Source organism: Nelumbo nucifera, chromosome 5 (assembly GCF_055504915.1).
Source record: "Nelumbo nucifera cultivar China Antique chromosome 5, China Antique-T2T, whole genome shotgun sequence".
Classification (NCBI taxonomy): domain Eukaryota; kingdom Viridiplantae; phylum Streptophyta; class Magnoliopsida; order Proteales; family Nelumbonaceae; genus Nelumbo; species Nelumbo nucifera.
The window spans coordinates 83,005,724-83,028,596 of record NC_142653.1 but is presented as its reverse complement, the minus strand read 5'-3'; the positions used below and the strand labels follow the sequence as shown (position 1 = coordinate 83,028,596).

General features: G+C 41.9%; 2 protein-coding genes across 3 annotated transcripts in view; one reads left to right on the top strand and one right to left on the bottom strand.

Moving 5' to 3' along the window:
• LOC104593757 (uncharacterized) overlaps positions 1 to 14,402 on the top strand; it is a 107,258-nt gene extending 92,856 nt beyond the window's left edge. Inside the window, exons 19-21 of one of the 2 annotated variants that reach the window (XM_010253745.3) lie at positions 11,920 to 12,029; positions 12,898 to 13,146; positions 13,876 to 14,402. In XM_010253745.3, coding sequence (XP_010252047.1) covers positions 11,920 to 12,029; positions 12,898 to 13,146; positions 13,876 to 14,150 — 634 coding nt within the window. In that variant the 3' untranslated portion in view covers positions 14,151 to 14,402. Of the gene's footprint in view, positions 1 to 11,919; positions 12,030 to 12,897; positions 13,147 to 13,869 lie in introns of both variants that reach the window. The other variant, XM_010253744.3, reaches the window with a different exon arrangement.
• A 2,293-nt stretch (positions 14,403 to 16,695) lies between these two features.
• On the bottom strand, positions 16,696 to 17,620 carry LOC104593758 (transmembrane protein, putative (Protein of unknown function, DUF599)). Its single transcript, XM_010253747.3, has 2 exons — positions 17,453 to 17,620; positions 16,696 to 17,235 (listed from the first exon to the last, which is right to left on the bottom strand). Exons 1-2 carry the CDS (start codon positions 17,618 to 17,620, stop codon positions 16,696 to 16,698), a joined length of 708 nt encoding a protein of 235 aa, XP_010252049.1.
• Between the last annotated feature and the right edge of the window lie 5,253 nt (positions 17,621 to 22,873).

Here is a 22,873-nt window from a genome sequence, read left to right as displayed (position 1 = left end):
GATCTATTACGGGATACAGGTAAGTTAGGTGCAAGGCCGGCAGACACTCCTATGGATGCGGACCACAAGCTAGGTGACTGTATTGGTGAACCTCTGAAAGATGTAAAGCAGGTCCAAAGGTTAGTGGGAAAGTTGATTTATCTGTCCATGACCCGTCCAAATATTGCCTATTCAGTTGGAGTTCTGAGCCAGTTTATGCACTCTCCTAAGAAGCCACACATGGAGGCAGCAGAGAGAGTCCTTAGATACCTGAAGAAACATCCAGGAACAGGCCTACTATTCAGTAAACACAATCACCTAAAGGTGGAAGTCTTTACAGATGCTGATTGGGTAGGAGCAGTGGATGATAGAAAGTCCACTAGTGGGTATTGCACATTTGTGGGAGGAAATCTGGTGACCTGGAAGAGCAAGAAGCAAAGTGTGGTAGCAAGATCAAGTGCAGAAGCTGAGTATAGAGCTATGGCACATGGGGTGGCTGAAGTCCTTTGGCTAAAGAACCTCCTAGGTGAGCTTGGAGTTGCTGTTCATAATCCTATGTCTCTTTATTGTGACAACAAGGCTGCAATAAACATCGCCAGCAACCTGGTCCTACATGAGAGGACTAAGCATATTGAGGTGGATAAGCACTTCATAAGAGAGAAACTGGAAAAAAGGGAAATTTGTATCCCTTATGTCAACACCAAGGAACAACTTGCTGATGTCCTCACAAAAGGACTTTCGTGTTCGAGGCACAATGAGCTATGTGACAAGCTGGGCATGATAGACATCTTCAGCCCAACTTGAGGGGGAGTGTTGTAAGGCTTGAGTGTTCATTGTAATTGATGTTAGTGGGACAGTTTTAGTTATTAGTCCTTTCTTTACTAGTCCTTTCTATTGTTCTTATTCTAGGATATGCCGCCAGGGGCATACTTGTAATTTTGCCTTTTTATAAAGATTAATATAAATAGAAAACTGGTGGCTGCCAGTACTGAGTTTTTTGCCTTTCCTTTCTGTTAGCGTAAGGGTATTTCTGTCTTTATACTTTGATTGATGTTGCTGATCTGTAATGTTGTGTTGGAACATGTGCTCCTAACTTAAGTAAGGGCACATAGGTCTTTTCAGTCTTGTTTTAATAATAATATAAATACTTACTGGCCGACTGAGAGAAGTTAGGTTGACTCTTTCAGTTCGAACCAGAATTCTCTCTTCTCTCTCTCTCTCTCTCTCTCTCTCTCTCTCTCTCTCTCTCTCTCTTTCTTCATCACCTTTTCTTCTTCTACATAACTGAACTCAGTCAGGCTGAACTCTAAGGCAGACCTGAATTATAACATTGTATCAGAGCCAAGTTAAATCTGCCCAGATTTCTGCTTGCCTAAGGTTCATTCTCTGCGCACCCTATCTAGGGTTTTCCTCCTTTTTTTTCTGTGTTCGATTGGAGATAAGGGAAAGGACTGAAAAGGAGTGATCGCCCTCTTCCCTTAGGGGTCTCTATGCCTCCAGTCAGGTCGTATGTGGTTGGTTGCTGTGATTTCTGAGATGCCCTCTCCTAGTAGAGGAAGAATAGAGGGCCGAACTGTGTGGCTGTTATGTGTGAAGCGGCTGTTGTGTGTGGACTGCTCTCCTGCTCGTATGGTTGTTACTTCAGCGATAAGGTAAGAGATTTCAGTGCATTATATTTGTTATGGATTAAATAGGAGGTGTGTTTCAGACCATATGCTAGGGTTTCGGCCAGTAAGTGCTAGGGTTTATGCTGGCTTCTTTGTGCATTTTGAAGGAAGAGATATGATCATATAGTGGTGAGATTTCAGGTAGTTGTAGGAGTAGGGTTTGTGGTGTGAGCACACTTTTCAGCAACAACAAGTGCTGAAATCAGTGTGACAGGTGTGATCTAGGGTTTGTGGTGTAAAGAGCACACATTCCAGCAACAATCAGTGCTGCAATCAGTGTGACAAGTGTGACCTAGTGGTGTGTAGTGTGCAGATCTCAGTGATAATAGAATTCAGCAAGTGTGCAGAATTGGTGATAACATAATGGGAGACAATAGTGATTATAAACCTAGTGTGATGTTGCCTACAGACTACCTGAATGTTCAGATGACCTCCATTAAGTTAAATGGAGAGAATTATGTGTCTTGGGCTAAATCCGTTGAAGTCTTTCTGAAGGCAAAGAAGAAAGTAAAACACATCAGAGAGGAGAAACCCTCCTCTAACTCTCACGAGTATGAAGACTGGGAACAAGAGGATGCTCAGATCATCACATGGTTGTGGAACAGTATGGAACCTAGGATTAGTGTGAACTTCATGTTCCTTGATACTGCCAAAGATGTGTGGGACCATGCGAAGAAATTGTATTCGGGGCAGGACAATACAACCAGAGTTTATCAGCTTTATCAAGAGTATTTTAATCTGCAACAGGGCAATCAGAGTCTTGAGGAGTACTATGCCAACATGAGGAACATACGTAATGAGTTGAATGTATATCATCCTCTCACTTCTGATGTCAAGATTCAGCAACAATAGAGAGAGCAGCTTGATGTGACTAGATTTTTGGTGGAACTAAAGTCTGAATATGAACCAGTACGGGCTCTCAGATATTAGGGGGATCAGCTCTTCCGTCCCTAGAAGAGGTATTTGCTCGACTTTGGAGGATTTCTATCGGATCTACTGAGAACTCTAATATCTCAGATAGATCTGCCTTTGCTGCATCGAGAGGCCGTGGTGGTAGAGGTGGAGCTCGGGGAGCTCAGTCTGGCCGTGGTGGTGGTAGTGGTTCTGCATATGGCCGAAGTGGCAATGGTGGGTCTCCTCATAATCGTGGTGGTGGTCGTACTAGGAGCAGAGATTCAGGGGGAGCCCGTGGTAGAGGACGTAGCTCAGGCCCGAGGAAGTGCACTCATTCTGGTATGGATGGACATACCATCAACTATTGTTATGATCTACATGGTCCTCCCTCAACCTGGGCCAATCATGCCGCGACCAGTGACTCAAGTTCCAGCTTTAGACAGGAGAATCATTCTTCTGACTAGTTGCCCCCTACATCCACAGATGGTCCCATGAAGGAGATGGTGAGTGTTCCATGTGATGAATATGAGAGGTTTATTCAATCACAACAGAACACGACGACTTTTGCTCGCTTAGGTATGGCTTGTCTGGCATCTACACCCAATCCCTGGATCATCGACTCTAGAGCCTCTGATCACATGACTGGAACTCCAGGTGCGTTTTCCTCCTTATCTCATTGCTCAACATCACAATCTGTCACCCTTGCTAATGGTTCCACATCCTCAATTTGTGGTGTTGGTAATGTTGACCTAGACCCTGTATCCCTCTCATCAGTTTTGTATGTTCCTAAATTGCCTTTTAACCTTATGTCTGTTAGTAAGCTGACCAAATCACTTAACTGCTCCATTACCTTTTATCCTTCTATGTGTGTCTTTCAAGATCTCAAGACGGGGATGAAGATTGGTGGAGGGCATGAAGCAGGTGGACTGTATTATCTTGACGGTGGGGTGGTAGAACTTCAACAGCTCTCCAGTCATCTCCTTCTCCTCTCCAGTGGCACTGCCGATTTGGTCATCCGTCGCTAAAAGTCTTGAAGTCCTTGGTTCCGTCCTTGAGTCAGCTTTCTGTTTTGGATTGTGAGTCGTGTCAGTTTGGGAAACACCATCGTGTTCCCTTTAGTTCTAGGGTTGATAACCGTGTGTCGAGTCCTTTTTCTTTAGTTCATTCAGATGTTTGGGGTCCTTATAAAGTGATGTCATATAATGGATACAGATATTTTGTCATTTTTGTGGATGATTTTTCAAGGATGACGTGGCTCTATTTAATGAAGGAAAGAAGTAAATTGTTTACCATTTTTCAAAAATTTTATGTTGAGATTCGTAACCAATTTGGTACCCACATCAAAGTCTTTCGTTCTGATAATGGCCGCGAATATTTATCCTCATCATTTCAGGAATACCTGCACCAACACGGCATTATACATCAGACCTCGTGTACCTACACCCCACAACAAAACAGGGTGGCTGAGAGAAAGAATCGCCATCTCCTTGAAACAGCAAGATCTCTAATGCATCACATGCATGTTCCCAAACCTTTTTGGAGTGATGCAGTGCTTACCTCTTGTTTTCTGATTAATCGGATGCCTACGTTCATCCTTGATGGTCATTCTCCGTTTCAGGTCTTGTTTCCCACTTTGTCTCTATTCCCTCTTACGCCGAGAGTTCTTGGGTGTGTCTGTTTTGTCCATAATCTGGGTCCCGGGAACGACAAGTTTGATGCCCGTTCTCTCAAGTGCATCTTCCTTGCCTATTCTCGGACCCAAAAAGGGTATAGGTGTTACCATCCTGGTTCTCGACGGTCCTTTGTGTGTGCTGATGTCAGTTTTTTTGAGTCTACTCCGTTCTTTTTGGGGTCTGGTGATGTTTCTTCCTCCTCATCACCTCCTCCTCTTCTTCCCGTTGTCGATCCTCCTCCTTTTGTTCCAGTCGTGACCAAATCCTTTCCTCCGGTGCCACCACTTGTTGAACGCCCACCTATCCGTCATGTGTATACACATCGCCCACGTGCACCAGCTACTACTCCTCCGGCTACATCTCCGTCGACAGATCCGGCACCAGACCCGCACTTAGCACCTGAGCTTGATCTACCCATTGCTTTGCAGAAAGGTAAACGTACTTGCACCCTTCATCCCATTTCCAATTATGTTTCTCTTACTCACCTTTCTGCTTCCCATCGCCAGTTTGTTACCTTGTTATCATCAGTTATTGTTCCTAAAGATGTCCAGGAAGCCCTTGCCTCTCCAGGGTGGTGCCGTGCCATGGAAGAAGAACTCTCAGCCCTTCATCATAATCATACTTGGGACCTCACTGCTCTTCCTCCTGGGAAGCAAGTTGTTGGTTGTAAATGGGTTTATACGGTTAAGTATCTGCCTGATGGTAGTGTTGAACGCCTGGAAGCGCGATTAGTTGCAAAAGGGTACTCCCAAACCTATGGCATTGACTACACAGAGACCTTCTCACCAGTTGCTAAGATAGGGTTAGTTCGTGTTGTGATCTCTCTTGCAGCCATGTATGAGTGGCCACTATATCAGCTTGATATCAAGAATGCCTTTTTGCATGGTGACTTACTCGAGGAGGTCTACATGGAGCAACCTCCAGGGTTTGTTGCTCAGGGGGAGGATGGTAAGGTGTGCAGACTAAGGAAGGCTATATATGGCCTTAAACAGTCTCCTCGAGCATGGTTTGGTAGGTTCAATGAGGTGGTAAAGAAGTTTGGTATGAAACAGTGCAAAGTTGACCATTCTGTATTTAGTCATGACTCTCCGGGAGGAAAAATACTGTTAATGGTGTATGTAGATGATATTGTTATTACTGGGAATGATAACATTGGTATTGACAGGCTGAAGACTTATCTGCAAGATCACTTTCAGACAAAGGATCTGGGTAAACTGAAATACTTCTTGGGGATAGAGGTAGCGAGATCCAAGTATGGGATTAACCTGTGCCAGAGGAAGTATGTGCTTGATTTGCTGGAAGAAATAGGCTTGTTAGGTGCCAAACCAGCTGAAACACCCATGGACACAAATACCAAGCTAAGCAGTGATATGGGTGAAGTGTTTGAAGACCCTGGCAGATACCGACGACTTGTGGGCAAACTGAACTACCTAACCATTACCAGACCAGACATCTCATTTGCAGTTAGTGTGGTAAGCCAGTTCATGCAAAAACCTCTGATTCCTCATTGGAATGCGGTTTTGAGAATTGTGAAGTATCTAAAAGGGGCTCCGGGTCGTGGTCTGATATACAAGAGTGGGGGAAAACATGAAATAGAAGGGTATTCTGATGCTGATTGGGCTAGTTCTATGTCTGATAGGCGGTCTACTACAGGCTATTGCACGTTTCTGGGAGGTAACCTAGTGACATGGAAAAGTAAGAAGCAGACTGTCGTGGCAAGAAGCAGTGCAGAAGCAGAATATAGGGCTATGGCGCACACCACTTGTGAATTAGTGTGGCTAAGGAACCTCCTACAGGAAGTAGGGTACAACATTAACACTCCAATGAAGCTCTATTGTGATAATCAGGCTGCAGTTCATATCTCCTCTAATCCAGTGTTTCATGAAAGAACCAAGCACATTGAGGTTGACTGTCACTTTGTGAGGGAGAAGGTGCTGAATGGAGAGCTAGACACTACACATGTTAATACAGGAAATCAGTGGGCTGACTTATTTACAAAAGGCTTGAGTCGGGGAAGAGTGGACTACATATGTAACAAGCTGGGAGTATATGATATATGCTCACCAGCTTGAGGGGGAGTGTTAGCGTAGGGGTATTTCTGTCTTTATACCTTGATTGATGTTGCTGATCTGTAATGTTGTGTTGGAACATGTGCTCCTAACTTAAGTAAGGGCACATAGGTCTTTTCAATCTTGTTTTAATAATAATATAAATACTTACTGGCCGACTGGGAGAAGTTAGGTTGACTCTTTCAGTTCGAACCAGAATTCTCTCTTCTCTCTCTCTCTCTCTCTCTCTCTTTCTTCATCACCTTTTCTTTTTCTACATAACTGAACTCAGTCAGGCCGAACTCTAAGGCAGACCTGAATTATAACACTTTCTATCATCCGTACCTCTCTCTCTCTCTCAATCATCCCAAGAAACTACAGTTTCATATCTGTTACGAGTTCTCAGGACTGTAACAACCTCGGTAAGTCTGAAACAGTATTCTTTGTACTAAGTTTGCAATCATGATCATTGTAAGAGGGAGGAGATGTCTTCAATATCTGGGGAAGTGTCTTCTAGGGATAATAGATCTGGTGGGAGGTCTCCTAATCTGGAGAATCCAAATCTGCACAGCTTGCAGATCACTAGTGTGTTGTTGGATGAATACAATTTCAGGGAATGGTTTGTTTCTGCCATGCTCTTCATTACTTCCAGGGAACTCACGGGTTATTTAGATGGGCAGAAGAAGGAACCTGAAGTGGGTAGCGTGGAGTACGCAGTTTAGCGTAAGGAGAATGCTATTGTTATGTCCTGACTGCTTGCTTCAATGACTCCAAGAGTAGCCAGGACTGTTTAACACTTTTCCACTACTGCTAAGATTTGGGAAAAAGTGTCTAAAACATATGGACAGAGAAGGAACAATGCCAGAATTTATAGGCTAAACCAAGACATTGATGCCTTGAGACAAGGAGATATGACAGTTGCAACGTATTTTGCAACCCTAGAAGGATTGTGGGAAGAGCTTGATCACCACCTTATTCTTGATTGGGAGAATGCCAGAGACAAGGAGAGGCATGATAAACAAATTGAAGAGGGTAGAGCCTTTAAGTTCTTGGCTGGTTTAGACCCAATGTATGAGAGCATAAGGTCTCAAATTTTGGGAAAGGATGAAATGCCAGATTTACATCATGTTTATTATCTAGTAAGGAATGAAGAGGTTAGGAGGAAAGAGATGCAAGTTGACACTCAAATGCAGCCAGCTGAACAACCTGTTGAACATTCAGCCCTGATTTCTTCAAATCAAAAGGGGAACAAGTATTCAGACAAGAGGCATCTTAAGTGCACTCATTGTGGAGGTGAAAGGCATGTAAAAGAGAAGTGTTGGGTTCTTTATCCTCATCTGAAACCAGCTGCCTTGAGGAAAGACAAGAAGCACCAGAAGGGTCAAGCAGCAAGTGGGAACCTTGTTACTAGTCACAGTGGTGATAGCACACAGAACACATCAACAGTTGCTTCTTCTCCCATGGGACAGACTGCTAATTCCTCCGTATCCGGGTCCTTGGGTTTCACTGCTGATGAGATAGAGGTCCTTAGCCAGGCTTTAACCCGTCTAAGGACTAACTCTCTTGCTTCCACCTCCCTTGCCAGATCAGGTATTGTCTCTGCTTTTAGTGCAACTAGTTCTATTGACTCTGCTTCTTGGATTATTGATTCCGGTGCAACTGACCACATGACACATATGTCCTCTTTATTTTCTTCCTATCACTTATTGTCTGGTCAAGATAAGATGAGAGTTGTTGACGGTTGACCTAAGCAAGGACCTCTCACTTAAATCTGTTCTGCATGTTCCCAATCTTACTTCCAATCTCTTATCTGTTTCAAAGCTTACCAAGAATTTGAACTGTAGCATAACCTTTTTTCCTACTCATTGTGTCTTTCAGGACAGATTGACGAAGAGAACGATTGGGAGCAGTCATGAGTATGGAGGTCTCTACTATTTTGATGCAGACATCAGTTCGGCCTTACAAACATCTGTTGCTAGTAGTCAGAATAATGTGGAGTCAATAGCTAGGTTACATTTGTGGCATGCTAGGCTAGGTCATTTACCTTTTTCATCATTGGAAGGGTTGTTTCCTGAATTGTTCAAGGGTATTTCAAGTCAAAGTTTAGTTTGTGAAGTGTGTCAGTTGTCAAAACAATGTAGAACTGTTAATCTAGTTTCTAGTAATGAAATTCAAGCTCCTTTTGATTTGGTTCATTCTGATGTTTGGGGCCCTTCACCTCTTGTTTCTGTTGATGGCTTTCGTTACTTATCAGTTTTATTGATCACTACTCACGATGTACATGGATCTACTTGTTAAAAGGACGTGATGAAGTGCCACGGATAACCATGGCATTTTGTAAAATGATTGAAACACAATTTGACAAGAAGATTAAGAAATTCCGATCAGACAGTGCTGCTGAATATTTTGAAAGATCCTTGAACCTGTTCATGGAGGATGCTGGCATGCTACATCAGTCATCTTGTGTTAGTACCCCTCAAAAGAATGGGGTTGTTGAGCGCAATAATGGACACCTATTGGAGACTGCTCGAGCCTTACTATTTCAGCACAAGGTTCCCAAGCACTACTGGTCTCAAGCAGTCCTTACCGCATCATATCTGATAAATCGGATGCCATCCAAGGTGTTGGGTATGAAAACTCCTTTCTCTGTCCTTTGTCCTAATCTTCCAGACTTTCCTCTTCCACCTAGAGTCTTTGGTTGTGTATGTTTTGTACATGTAAAGGATCCAAAGAAGACCAAGCTGGATCCTAGGGCTACGAAAGGAATCTTTTTAGGGTACTCTCCTACACAGAAGGGTTACAAGTGTTATGATCCTGTCACCAAGAAGAAATATGTCACAAAAGATGTGGTATTTTTTGAGTCTCAATCCTATTTTCATTCTTCCCAGAATCCTCTTTAGGGGGAGACTAGTGGGATGGAAGAGGATTCTTCTTCCCCTCCTTTTTTGTGCCTATTTCTACCTCGGGCCTTCCATCTTCTCCTCCTGATCCTCCTAGTTGTAGCATTCCGGGTGAACCTAGTGAGGCTCCCATTGTGCCTGTTACCACTCTTGATGCTGCAGATGTTCCTGAGGACTCCAGTAGGCAACAAAAAGATATAAGAATCACCTACAACAGAAGGAAAAAGGGCCCTCTAACTCATGGCAGCAACCAATCAGACTCAGATCAACTTGTCTCAGCAACTCCAGGTAATTTTATCACACATACTTCTGATTTGGATCTTCCTATTGCTCTTCGTAAGTCTACCCGTTCTTGTACTATTCGACACCCCATTGCTGATTTTGTTTCTTACTCACGTTTATCTCCTCGTTATTATTCCTTTGTGTCTGCTCTCTCCTCTATGCATGTCCCTACTAGGTACTCAGAGGCAGTGTCTGACCCAAGATGGAAAGAGGCTATGAATGAAGAAATGAAAGCCTTAATGAAAGCAAGGACTTGGGAATTAGTGGATCTACTAGAAGGGAAGAGCACTGTCGGATGCAAGTGGGTGTTCATTGTAAAGCATAGGGAGGATGGGTCCATTGAAAGGTACAAGGCCAGACTTGTGGCAAAGGGGTTTACTCAAAAGGAAGGGATTGACTACAAAGAAACCTTTGCTCCAGTAGCGAAGCTCAACACAATCCGGGTTTTATTGTCATTAGCTGCAAACTTTTCATGGGAGCTACATCAGCTGGATGTGAAGAATGCTTTCCTAAATGGTGATCTACATGAAGAGGTATTCATGGATCCTCCACCAGGCTATGTTTTTGGTAGGAAAGTGTGTAAACTGAAGAAAGCATTATATGGTCTTAAGCAGTCTCCTCGGGCTTGGTTTGAGAAGCTTTGTGGGGCCATGAAGAAAGTGGGGTACACTCAAAGTGGGGTAGATCATATCTTGTTCATAAGGAAACAAAATAGCAAACTTACAGCACTCATTGTCTATGTGGATGATATGGTGATTACTGGAGATGATCTGGAAGAGAAAAAGATTAAAGGAGTTCTTGGCTTCTGAGTTTGAGATCAAAGACTTGGGCCATCTGAGATACTTCCTTGGGATTGAAGTTGCTAGGTCAAAAGAGGGCGTCTATATATGTCAGCGGAAGTATGTCCTTGACCTCCTAGAAGAGACAGGCATGATGGGGTATAGGCCAGCAGATACTCCAATAGAAGAGAACCATGGTCTATAGGAATCAGTAGGAGAGGACTACCTTGATAAAGAGAGATACCAAAAGCTTGTAGGGAAGTTGATATATTTGTCTCTCACTCGACCAAATATTGCTTATGTTGTACATGTTGTCAGCCAGTTCATGCACTCTCCAAAGATCCCTCATATGAGAGCAGTGGAAAGGATTCTTAGGTACTTGAAGACTTGCCCAGGAAAAGGAATTTTGTTCAGAAAACACAATAAAATTGAAATTGAAGCATATACTAATGCAGATTGGGTCGGTTCTATTGGGGACAGGAAGTCAATTTTTGGGTATTGCACGTTTATTGGAGGGAATCTGGTTACATGGCGGAGTAAAAAGCAAAATGTGGTTGCTAGATCAAGTGCAGAGGCTGAATATCGAGCTATGGCTCATGGTGTTGCTGAACTTCTGTGGCTTAGGACCCTTCTTAGTGAACTCGGGATAAAGATCGAGTGTCCTCTCAGGTTGTACTGTGACAACAAGGCTGCCATCAACATTGCAAATAACCCAGTGCAACATGATAGGACGAAACATATTGAGATTGACCAACACTTCGTTAGAGAAAGAATAGTCTCAGGGGAACTCTGCATTCCTTATACTCCTTCTGAAATGCAGATTGCAGATGTGCTAACAAAAGGGCTAGCTTCAATGAAATTCTTGGACTTACTTGACATCCATGCTTAGCTTGAGGGGGAGTGTTGGTTCGGCTGATCTAATGTATATGTTAGTCATTGCTGGGTCTTAAGTCATTAGTTATTGGGCCTAAACTTGTTTAATGTTTTATTTGTCTAGGTGTCCCATCACTAATCGAGGGCATTCTAGTCCATTCATGTAACACTATGTGATAAACATATATATAAGATAGTAGGGTCGGCTGAAAGGTTTTGAGCCGCCATTCTCAAACTTTCTCCTCTTCTTTTCTTCTTCTTCGGCAACTGTGTTCCAGCAAACAACATGCATATTATATATTATATATAATATATATAAACATATATGGGCCATGCCGGGCCACGGGCGGCACGGCCCAATTTACCCCTCTAGTTTAGAATAATTAATCTTTCTTGTATTTCTTTGTGATTTTTTAATATGCTTATTGTACTTTCTGCCATTTCTGGTGAATAAGGACATTTCTGAATCTGCAGCCTGAGATTAAATTTTGTTCCCTTTTATTTAGTTCCACTTCTCTGTTTCTATATACAGACCTGTCTCTTTCCCTTGAAAGTGTTTGCTTAAGTTGTGCAATATGGCTGTTTATATTTTTAGAAGCATTGTTGTTTCTCACATTAGCTTTGTCACCAACGGGATGTCCTGAATTTATGTAGAACATCAGTGGATTTTATGCTAATGTTATGCAGTGTTCTTTAGTCTATTTGGCAAAGTTTTGCTTGCCTTTGAGTGGTTATCTGTTTGTTGATTTTACTAATTGATTCATGATATTAAATATGATAAGGTTTCTTATGGTGTAATTCTTACTCTGGCAATTACAATGCAGATGGGCCATGAGCTCTTTGACACTCAAGGGTAAAGCTTCTGAACAAGCTCCTCTTGCCTCAGCAAATACAAGCACCCCTCTTGCTTCTGCTACTTCCAGCACTAGCTTAGGTGCATACCTGGCTCACTTGCTTCTTCATACTGTGCTTCATTTCTATGCATCGTAAAAGATGTTTGACAATTGACCCCTTACTAATTTTTCCTTGTTAAGCCACCCATGTGGGTTTATGCATTTCAAAAATCATTTCAACAGCACAAGTGTTGGTGTAAGATATAATCTTACAGAGGGAGTAATAAAATACCCTCTAAAGTTAAAATACCCAAGATCTAGTATAACATTCATTGAATACTACAAGTTGTGGTTGCCATTGCAAGAAAATCACCCTTACAGCAGTCTTTCATGTGTCATTTTTTTAATGAATTTGAGTTGACACATTATTCAAAACCTGCATCTCTAAAATGGGCTTCATCCATTAGATGGTGGTTGTTGTTGGCTATTTTCCATAATATTCTACATTTGGTACAGGTTTGTTGGCATTTAGGTATATTGTTCCATTTCATCCATCATATTCTAGTTCAAGGAGATGCAATATAGTTCTTGTTGTATTTATATATTGATTTTCATTGCCTCCAAAAAACAAACTGTATTCATATAAATAAAAAAGTGGATTTATTTCCTTTTATAGTATTAATCTCAGACTGGACCGATAATGATGTATGTGGGAGTAGTAGGAGCAATCATCATCATTTGGTGTCACTTAAACTAATCATGTTATGTCATTCCACTTACATATTGGACCAATCACTTTCCATAAAATAGCAATTACTTATGATGATCATATGGCCACACTCCCATTTTGTGAGCACTAGATAGATTGGAGATTGTGGTTATCTTTTTCTTACTGGATTATTGCTTTGTCTATTTCTATATCGTCAAGTTCATATAATATCTCTGATTTTGGTTGTCTGATGATGACAGTGGTGGATACTCCAGATACGGTGGTACTCCATGCAAATTTGGGTAGTGATTTGACTGATCAGGCTGCACCCTCATCTCCAACATCAACGGATGGTTGGGGAGAGCTTGATAATGGAATCAATGAAGATCATGATAGTGACAAAGATGGGTGGGATGATGTTGAGCCACTTGAGGAGCAGAAACCGCCTCCAGCCCTTGCAACAATTCAAGCTGCTCAGAAACGGCCAGTTTCTCAACCAAAACCTCAAGGTATAATTATCCTCTAAATACTGAGAAAAAAATCCTCTAATCTACTGTCATGGAAATCTTGGTCTGAATACATATCCAGGAATTATGTTAATGTTATCCAGATTTCATTGTATCTCTATGTGAGATTCTGGAATTAACAGATTATCATCCTAATACTCATTTTGTAGTCCATAAGGCTGGACCCATTGGTTATTCACTGCCTGATCCAGAGCTAGCCTGCTAAATTCTGACTCCATTCTATGAACACATAAGATATGGTGAACATAACAGGAGCTTTTTTAATATTTTGGAAGTTTTTCATGGATTACCTAGTTATTAATAATTAAATATCCCAGATATCTGTGGTACTGCTGCTCTAGTATGGTGCCTCTGTTATATTTTGAAATCATGCATTTTGACATACTTAGTGCAGTACCCACATTTGTTATCTGCTGACTTACCTCCATTTAGTTTTTGTTCTATGAGGCCACAGGAAGTCTAATCTATTATAGTTTTGTATTATGAATGTTCTAGGCAATTCCTATGATACTGGAAAGGCATAATACCTGAAAATCTTATCCGATTAGAAACCTTATGTGAATTTGAATCAATAGCAGTTGTTTGGTTACCAATTTGATGATACCAGCTGGTTGGTTATTAGTGTTTTTTAGGTATGATATACCTTTTCGATGTCATAGTCGGACTCCTATCAAAGATAAATAATGGTTAAAACATAATTTCCAGTTACAGGTGTGCGGACCAAAAATGTGGTTAAGGCAACCAAGGTGGAAGACGATGATCTATGGGGTTCTATTGCTGCACCTGCTCCACAAACATCATCAAAACCTCTGAATTTGAAGCAGGCAGCAATGCATGATGATGATGATCCTTGGGCTGCCATTGCTGCACCCCCACCTACTACAAAGGCAAAACCTTTGTCTGCTGGCAGAGGTCGAGGAACCAAAGCCGCTGTTCCAAAACTGGGTGCCCAAAGGATAAACCGGACATCCTCTACTGGACTCTAAATTTCAAATTAGTAGGTAACAAGGATGAGGCAGTATGAAGGAGAAATGGTTTGATTTTTTTTTCAGTTTTTTTTTTTTGGGTGGCCAAGCGCTGGTCTGTGGCAATAGAGACTTAAATTGTAATATTCTTTCCTTATATTTAGTTTATAATATTTTCAGTCAATGTATTGTAGAGAACCCAATTTGAAATCAGTTACAGGATGTGTATTTCCAGGTTCTATTTACGGCGAAAAATAACATTCTTTTTGGAAATGTAGTGTATTTCTTTATTTTTTATTTTTTCTTTATATATATATATATATATATTATTTTTGGGATTGCTACTTGCTGCGGATTGAAAAGTAAAGGTTGCACTTCTCAGACGAAATTTTACAGGTCTACGGGAGGGAGTGCCTTGCACCAGGACCCTGGGGACGCAGGACCTAGAGGCTAATAACATGCCATTCAATTCCCAACTAAAATTCTTGAATAAAAACATTATTCATATCAACCTTATTTTCCGCTTTTTACCAAAAGATAAGATCCTTATCTACGGTTTTATTCTTAGAGCAACCTCTGATTTTTGCTTCCCCATTTTCTTTTTTCTTAATCTGTTTCTTCTTCTTGCCTTTATTTGGGGTTAGAAAAGATTCAGCTCTCATAGCCCTGGGGAAAATGCAACCAATTAGGTTATGTTTGATTTGAAGGATAATATAGGGAAAGATAGGCAAACCTTTATAAACCTTCTATTGATTTTTCTTTCATTTCCTTTCCCTACCTTTTCCTTCAACCAAACATAGCCTTAAAGAAACTAGAATACTTTGAATTCACAGAAAAAGGTGGTTAGTGTAGGTCAGGCCCAGACCACAATCATTTCCGGAAACATCAGTGGGGTGGCCGGCGGGATATGCTACAATCCCAAAAGCAGACTGTAAGTTGGGCTTCCCCATCTCATGGTTCTTTCTATGTCTGTAAATATATAAACCACTTTCTCTTTTCTAGTTTTTACTACGATTGACGATGTGTTTGGTATAACTTTCGTTTATTAAATAAATGTTTGTATTTGATTTGTCATCAAAACTGAGAAAAAGTGATTGATAAACGCTTTTTTAGGATTTGTTAATAATTAGGTGTCGTTATGTGCCACATCAGTGGAACAGTAAATAAACACTTTTGTGTTGGGTGAAGCGTTAAAATGAAGCTTCCTCCAACGGTTGGTTTACACATAAATCAAGATAAAAATTTATCAATAAATATATGTACTAAATGATATGATGGGACAAATGCTGATTTGGCGATGACATAATGCTGTTTATCAAATAAATGGAAGTCATACGACTCATACCAAACACCACCTAATTTTCCTTAATTGTGTTGATGACTTATTTCTGTAAAGATGAATTTCCATGTACTTACTGTTGATAAAAATGGGTGGGTGAGTTTTTCTCTTTCGTTTCCTTTCCTCCTAGTAAATTGTTTTGTTTCATCGTCTCATGTTTCTTTACAAATGGGTTTTGGAAATCCTTCTAACCTGCCATTAAATTTGACTTCAAACTTTCAATAGAAGAAAAATCTATTTCCTTACCTTTCCCCTTAATTAGGGTAGACTTGAATCTAAACAAATTATGTTATAGTTTTTTTATGGAGAAATCTCGATTACCAAATAATTCTATTAAAAATTGATTGGTTTTCGAAGTTGAAATGCTATCCCCAGGAATGGTTTTGTGTGGGTGCCACATCAGTGAAAGCAGTGCTTCAAACAATGCCCTCTTGTTTGATACTGTTTTTTCAGAAAAAAATGTTGCTTTAGACCATGTCTTGGAGATCGGGAAAGTATGATCTAGAGCAACGCCAAATTCAATGTTTTCTGAGAAAGCAGTGCATTACTACCAATGGTGCAATGATGTGGCATCATCTTGGACATTGGATAACATAGATCAATGTTGAAAACGTTTCTGTCAGCACTGGTATCAAACAAAAACAGTGATGTTTTCTCAGAAAACGCCTATATGATAGCACCAGTTCCAAACAAAAAAAAAGTACCGTTTTCATGATAAAACGTTGCAATGTTCCCAAAACCAATGCCAAATACATACTAAAATAATAATTTGTACAAGGAATGGCACTAGTAGGAGAGACATCAGTAGCCCGATCTGGCTTTCTTACTTCTCACATTTATGTCTTTCATTTTATAAATGAAAATCTTGAATTATTTCATATAGATGATTGGCAATTGGCTTAGAGAAGCTCAAGTCAATGTATCTCCAAGTAAAGGAAGCTTGGGTTACAATTAGCACGGATGCACCATTGAAGATAGTGTATGAGAGAAATTCAAGAAAACAAGCCGAAGGTTAGGTCCATATCCAGTCTACCCCCTCCCAAGACCCTGTAAGGCACTATATCAAGCATATGGGGGAGTTTCTTCTGAACAACCTAAACCAGAAAAGTCATTGGTTTTGGACCATTTAATCAGTATGTTGGTTTTGGCATCTATCTTCCAACTTAGAGTTAAAACTTTTCAGCTTCATCACATTAAAAACAGAATGAATCGTTACATATAATTCATTTAGCACACTTCACTTAACAATTTGACATTACATGCAGGACTTGTTCTAGGCAAATTGACCTTGACACCATTCCCACCAAAATCAAGCTCATATAGCACCCATATTAATGCCATCGACGACAGTGCAACTGCGATGGGTCCAAACAGCCATAACAACAAAGGAAAAGTGGCATAGAGTGCCCGATTGCCTATAAAAGCTAAGATGAATCCTCGGTCAAACATGGCTTGCAAGTGTTCAGGTGATAACCCATTGGGCACGCTTACAAGAAAATTTGCATCTGTCAAGCATCCGAGTGCCATGGAGCTGCATAAGAAACTACTCAATAGGAGGATTGATGCTAAGCCATACTTCAGAACTAGGGCTTGACCAGAGTGTAAGCCCAAGAGGGTACTGTTGAAGAGGTGGGCAGCATTATACGTATTGTTGGTAAGAGCTGCCAATGATGAATTCAGAGCAACAGCTATGGCAGCACCAAGTATGGTAGCCATTAGAGAGTTTCTTGAGCTTTGGACTGCAAGCATGCTTTTTTTCTGATTATCCTGCAAGATATTAACCATCTTAGTAAACCACAGAAAATGTAAGGGGTGGGCTGGTGGGGGGAGAGCAGTTTAGGGCCTCATTTGATCATGTAATAACTAATCCTTCTATTTACATTACTAGAAACAGCTACTAAATTTGCTTGCGCTATTGCACCTTTGAGGTCTAAGTCTCATTCTTCAACATAAGAGAAAGGAAAATTATGTTTCCACTGTTTACCTCTTTAATGCTTAGAACCCACATCCTTCTCCTTATTGCATCAACTCCAGTGGTAGCAAGGGTGGGATTGTTCCTGAAGTAGTACTGCAATAGGTAAGCATGGTAGCCCATTGTAAGGAAGAGACTCAAGGGCACTAATATGGCATCTGAGTATATGACCATCCCCATCCTTAAATGAACGAGTTTATTAGAAGTGGGATGGTTTTGTTTTAGAAGAATGACTACTTTGTATGAGCAGTTTCTTCCATCTCTCCTGCCTCTTTAATAACAAGTCATGGTAGTGGAGTTCTAAGTCAATAGTCACAAAATACAAGCAGCCTGTATTATTTAATAGATGGTGCATGGTTTATTGTAGAATTTTCTAATGGAAATTAGGATAAATTAAGCTTAAGTGGCATATCCACTAGCTAGTTCCGAGATTTGCATCATCCTTATTGTCATTGAGCATAATTTCCACAACTCTACATGTAAGGTTATGGTTTCATGGAAGTTTCAGATCGGTTCTTGCCCAATGCACTTAAGGGTGCTTAACCGGTTTCTGTTGACATCAAGAACTTATGTCAAAGTCAATTAGCCTGAAAGCTCGGACTGGACAGCTAGAGGACCCAAGAACATCCCCCTATTAAATTGCTTGTTTAATTCTGAACTCAAATGCATGTTGGGTTCTCCAGGTTAGGGGTGTTGGTCACGCCAGTTGATCAGATTGGATAAAGTCCAGAGTGGGTGGTGCCATAAAACATTAAAAGATAACAAAAAAGAGTTTTCTGATTCAGTCAAATTACTTTACAGGGAAGGAAAAATGGTATCTTAGTTTTCTTGACATCACTGAAACATGTTGGATGCCATATGCAATTCCTATGTGTTAATTCTTTCTGCTATTTGTTTTAAAAAATAGATGATTGTAGTAAGTGGTTTTACCTAACAAAATCAGATTTGCACCTACTCTCATCTCCCAAAAAAAAATTGTTTTTCTTGTTTCTTTCATTCTTTGTAGTTTGTTCATCATGGCTGTCTCACCTCTGGTGCTATTGCTTTGCTTATTGCAGCCTGGCGTTGATGTGTGGTGAGAATACATCTATTCCCTCTTTTTCCCCCTTCATGATTTATAGAAGCCGGCCAACCGGTTTCTTGATTTGGCATTTTAACAGATGATAAATGAGAATTCATCCATGCCTTCATTGTGCTGAAGGTCGGTTCGATGATCATGACCAAGGTAATCTATCAGAGACAATTACCAGGATAGATGAAATGTAGAGAAACGTGAAAAATGAAATGCTTATGGTCGCCCATTCAGAATAAACAAGCCTGATAAGAGAAGGGTATCCCCTTGATTTGGTGGAGGAGAGGATACATGAAGATATGAGGTTGGGCTTAATTCAACAGTTCAAAGAAGGGTCTCATTACAACAAATCTCGTTTATTTATACTGCTTTTGAGGGAAGATTCAAAACACATGAATTTTTTACCCCTCGTACTTCCAAGTCTATAGGTTTCACCTCTCCCTCTTGCATTTCACAACAAATCCATAGTCAACTTAGATAAAATAATATTTGTTGTTGCTGCCAAATATGGAGTCAAGGGCAACAACGCAATTTTTGGTGTTTAAGGTCTATGGCTCCAACCTGCTAAGAGAAAGAACACGTCAGAGGTCCTGGGAGTCACCCCAAGGGGACTCCGACGCTCAAGTTAGACAAGAGCTGTGAGAGGTTGGACCAAGCAAGAGAGGAAACTTAGATCTTAAGCCTATGTGTTCTTACCTCAATGTGGGAGCCCCTTTTATAGTCGGAGTTGCCTTAGAAGAGGGGCAATTGGGAGCAAGTGATGGCGGTTGGCAGTGGTTAATGATGGTTGGCTAGGATGCATCCAGCTGACGCCATGTGTCAAGATCCATAGGTTGGCCAGATATCCCTACATCACTTGCGCCCCACTCTCAAGGTTGTAGCGGCCAAGGTCGGTTGGTGGGTTACGTTGAGGCCTCGGCTTCAGCCAAAGAGAGTATGGTAGATTCACGTGGAGGCGGCTATGGAGTTCTTCTCGGCAATTGTGTGGCGACTGCTCTTTCATCCACCCTTCATGTCAGTAAAGGATCATTCCAAGCCGAGGGTGTGTGGTTGTGGCCTGTACGAGCATAGGCTACCCACGTGCATTGCCCGTGCCCTATACGGGCACTGACGTCATTCGTCGTAGGTCTGTACACAGGACGGGTGTCGGGGTCAACTGATTGAATCCGTGTGCGAGACAACACGGGGGGTCTAGTTCGGCGCATCCTTGAGCTAGAGTTGAAAGGCGAACCGACCTCATCTCTTGGCATCGTTTCATTTCCCGAGGTTGGTGCCACGTGGAGCCCATCGGTTCGAGCTGTTAGGTCAATCGATCCATGGCCATTGAATCAATTGAATCTGGGTCGTACATTTTCCTTTAAATAGGGAGGCTGGTTGAGCAAGACTTCACCATTTGCTCGAAACCCTTAGTCATGGAGCTACTAGGGACACCTCAGCTTTCTACAACCAATTCCTTAGACTTCTTTTCGCAAACAATTCTTAGGTAAAGAACCTCTACCATCGACATGCTAGCCTCAAATTCTGGTCCTGAAGCTTACAAACTTCCTGATTGGAGTGCTTCCACGAGCATTAGCTTCACTTTGGGTTGTGTTTTCCACTACACCCTCTAATCCCTGAGATTCTGAACCATTACAATCTCACCCTTAGCCAACTCGCTCTCAATGTTGTTAAGATGATAGTGGTTGTGTAGGTGATGACCCATCTCCAAGATGTGTTTGTGATTCTGAACATATTTTGGAGTTTGTTCGCATTGAGGAAGTATCACAACGAGGAAGACTTGTGGTATTTCCAAGGCCGACAGGGAAAGGTGATGGACAACCCGTCGTCTGTTCACAATTGAAAGAAGAAATTTCTCTTTGTTAGTTGCCCCCAAGGCTGGTCCTTTTGATCCGGTTAAGGAAACCTAAATACACTGGCCGAGAGGATTGTACCACACAATAGCGATGAGGAGAAGGTCGTGATGAATCGGCTTCGACTAGGCGGGACGATTCATGTGGACCCTTAGTGAAGAAGGAGGCCTTGGTGATGGTCGGCTTTAGTCCTGCCCCCCTTGGTATGGACACTCCCGTTGTCTACTAGTTGCGACATTACTTGAATTCCGTTACCGCTTTTCTAACTTGTTTGTTTCTCTTGTCAACAGAAATGGATGGCAATAGGAAGGTGAAGTTTCTAGAGGCTGCAGTGTCCATGAGAGCCACCGCAAAGGGAGCTACTGGGAGCATGCCTTGGTGTTTGTAGGAGGAGGTGACCGCTAAACAATGGGTCGAGGCCGAGGCGACCCGTAAGGTGATGGTGCAAAAGCACCCTACAGAAGCGGCCCAAGTCCATCGGGCAAAGAAACTTCAGCTACGTGAGCAGCATTGAGCCAAGGGGACCTCAGGTAGATCAAACCAAGGGGGGCCTCGATCGTCCAACCCAGGGAGAACGAGCTACTCAACAATCGTCAGATCTACCGACTGTAGTGGAGTGTGCAAGAGGGGGACTCCCTGTCGGTGGTTGGCATTGGTCAGCAACTAGTGGTGGGCATGGTCCTTCCTGGTGACCGCCAGTCCTAGACACAACATACTTTGGATTTGGTCTGGGACACGCTTTTAGACAAGGCCACTAAGGTATGCGAGTTCTTCCCTGAGTCCATTATGTGGCCGAGGTCTTCTTAGTGGAATGTTATTGACGGTTTGTCCTTTTTTTCTGTGCAGATGGTCTCCTACTCAGTCGGTCTCTGTGACAAGGTGGAGGTGCAGATCCAGCAGCTTCAACAAGCGCAAGAGGAGATTGAGCACCTAAAGCAGCAGTCAGCAGAGGCCGAGGGGCGGGCCCATGATGAGCACGAAAATCACAAGAAGGTCGAGGTCGAGGTGATTGCCAAGAGGGAGCTTATGAAGGAGCGGAAGTCTTTGTTGGTGTCAGTGGAGCAACAGTTGGAGGAGGTGGTCACGTAGCCAGTCAAAAAGTGTAAGGCCTCGAAGGAGCACAAGACGGACCTGACCTCCTTTGCCTCCCAGTCTTACCTAGAGGGCTTCGATGGTTGTAAGGCCCAAGTGTCAAAGATTCTTCCAAGCTTCGACATCATTCAGCTGGACCTGTTCCAAGGTTCGACGTCTTCCTTATATTTTTTTCTCCTTTTTTTTTGTAAGGGGCTAACACCTCCCCCATAAGAGGCCTTTTTTTGTAAAAACACTTAAGTTAATGGAACTTGAGTTTCTTGTTAAAATATGCTCTTCTTCTCTTATTCTCTTGTGCAAGGGGCCGATGCTTCCCCCCAAAGAGACACTTTTGTAAAGAAACTTGCCATTCTTTAATAAAGTATCTCTTTTTTGTGATAGTATTCTTTACTTAGTCTTTCGTGAAGATGTTCTATATTAGAGTCTTTTAGGTTGCGGCTAATATTACAAGTCGCTCGATAACTATTGCTGAGGTCTCGAAACATTTTGCCTTAGTGAAAAAATTCCCTTTCCTTAGTGCACCATTCCACGGGGGTTCTACAGCCGAGGCCACGAGCGGTTGCCTTAGTGGAGAAGTGCTTGTTTACTTACTATGTCATTCATCATGTTTTTTATTAGGTAATTGGTCAGTGTTGGCTCTTTGACCTTCACAAAGACTTGCTTCTTTAAGGGTCTTTAAGGCCAAGGCCGAGGTTGTGGGCCACTTATCAACAGATGTCGAGGTCCTGGAAGCTCTTGCCTTAGTCAAAGAAGGTCAAAAGGCAATTAGGCGTATGACTAGCAAAGTGTCGTATGCCTTGTGCTGACATCTGGTCCAAGCGTATAACCTTAAGGAAGGTCATATGTTGTGGTCGGTTGACCAAGGGGGCCAATGTCAGATCCGAGCATATAACCTTAAGAAAGGTTGTATACTGCAGTTGGTCAATTGAGGGATCCTAGCAGCTGGAGGGAACGAGAACATTTACACAAAGAAAGATCCGAAGTGAGAGGAACTTGCACTTTTCATTTACAATTTTCCACTAAGGTATTTACACTTCTATTGATAGTACATTCGGAGATGTTCAAAGTTCTAGGTATGAGGCACTGGTCTTTCGCCCATGTATTCCAACCAAAAGGTGCCAGGTCCTACTACTTGCTTGATTCTATAGGGTCATTCCCAGTTTGGACCAAGCTTTCTAACATCAAGCTCGGGAACCATGACTGAGGACGAGGTCACCTTCCTTGAAGTGACGCTCTTTAACTTAAAGGTTATAATATCTTGCAACTCTCTGTTGGTAGGTCATGACCCAGATTTGGGCATGCTCTCGAATACCTTCCAACAGTTCAAGGTTGTTCCTTAACTCTTCACTGTTCTTAGCTTCTTGGTATGCCTCGGTCCGAAGTGTTGGTTGGCCAACCTTTGTTGGGATGACGACATGT

Excerpts from the sequence above, each read along its gene's own strand:
- LOC104593758 (XM_010253747.3), bottom strand. The coding sequence starts at position 17,620 with ATGGGGATGGTCATATACTCAGATGCCATATTAGTGCCCTTGAGTCTC. Across the intron at positions 17,236-17,452 it reads GGGTTCTAAGCATTAAAGAG|GATAATCAGAAAAAAAGCAT; the intron begins GTAAACAGTGGA and ends AATATCTTGCAG.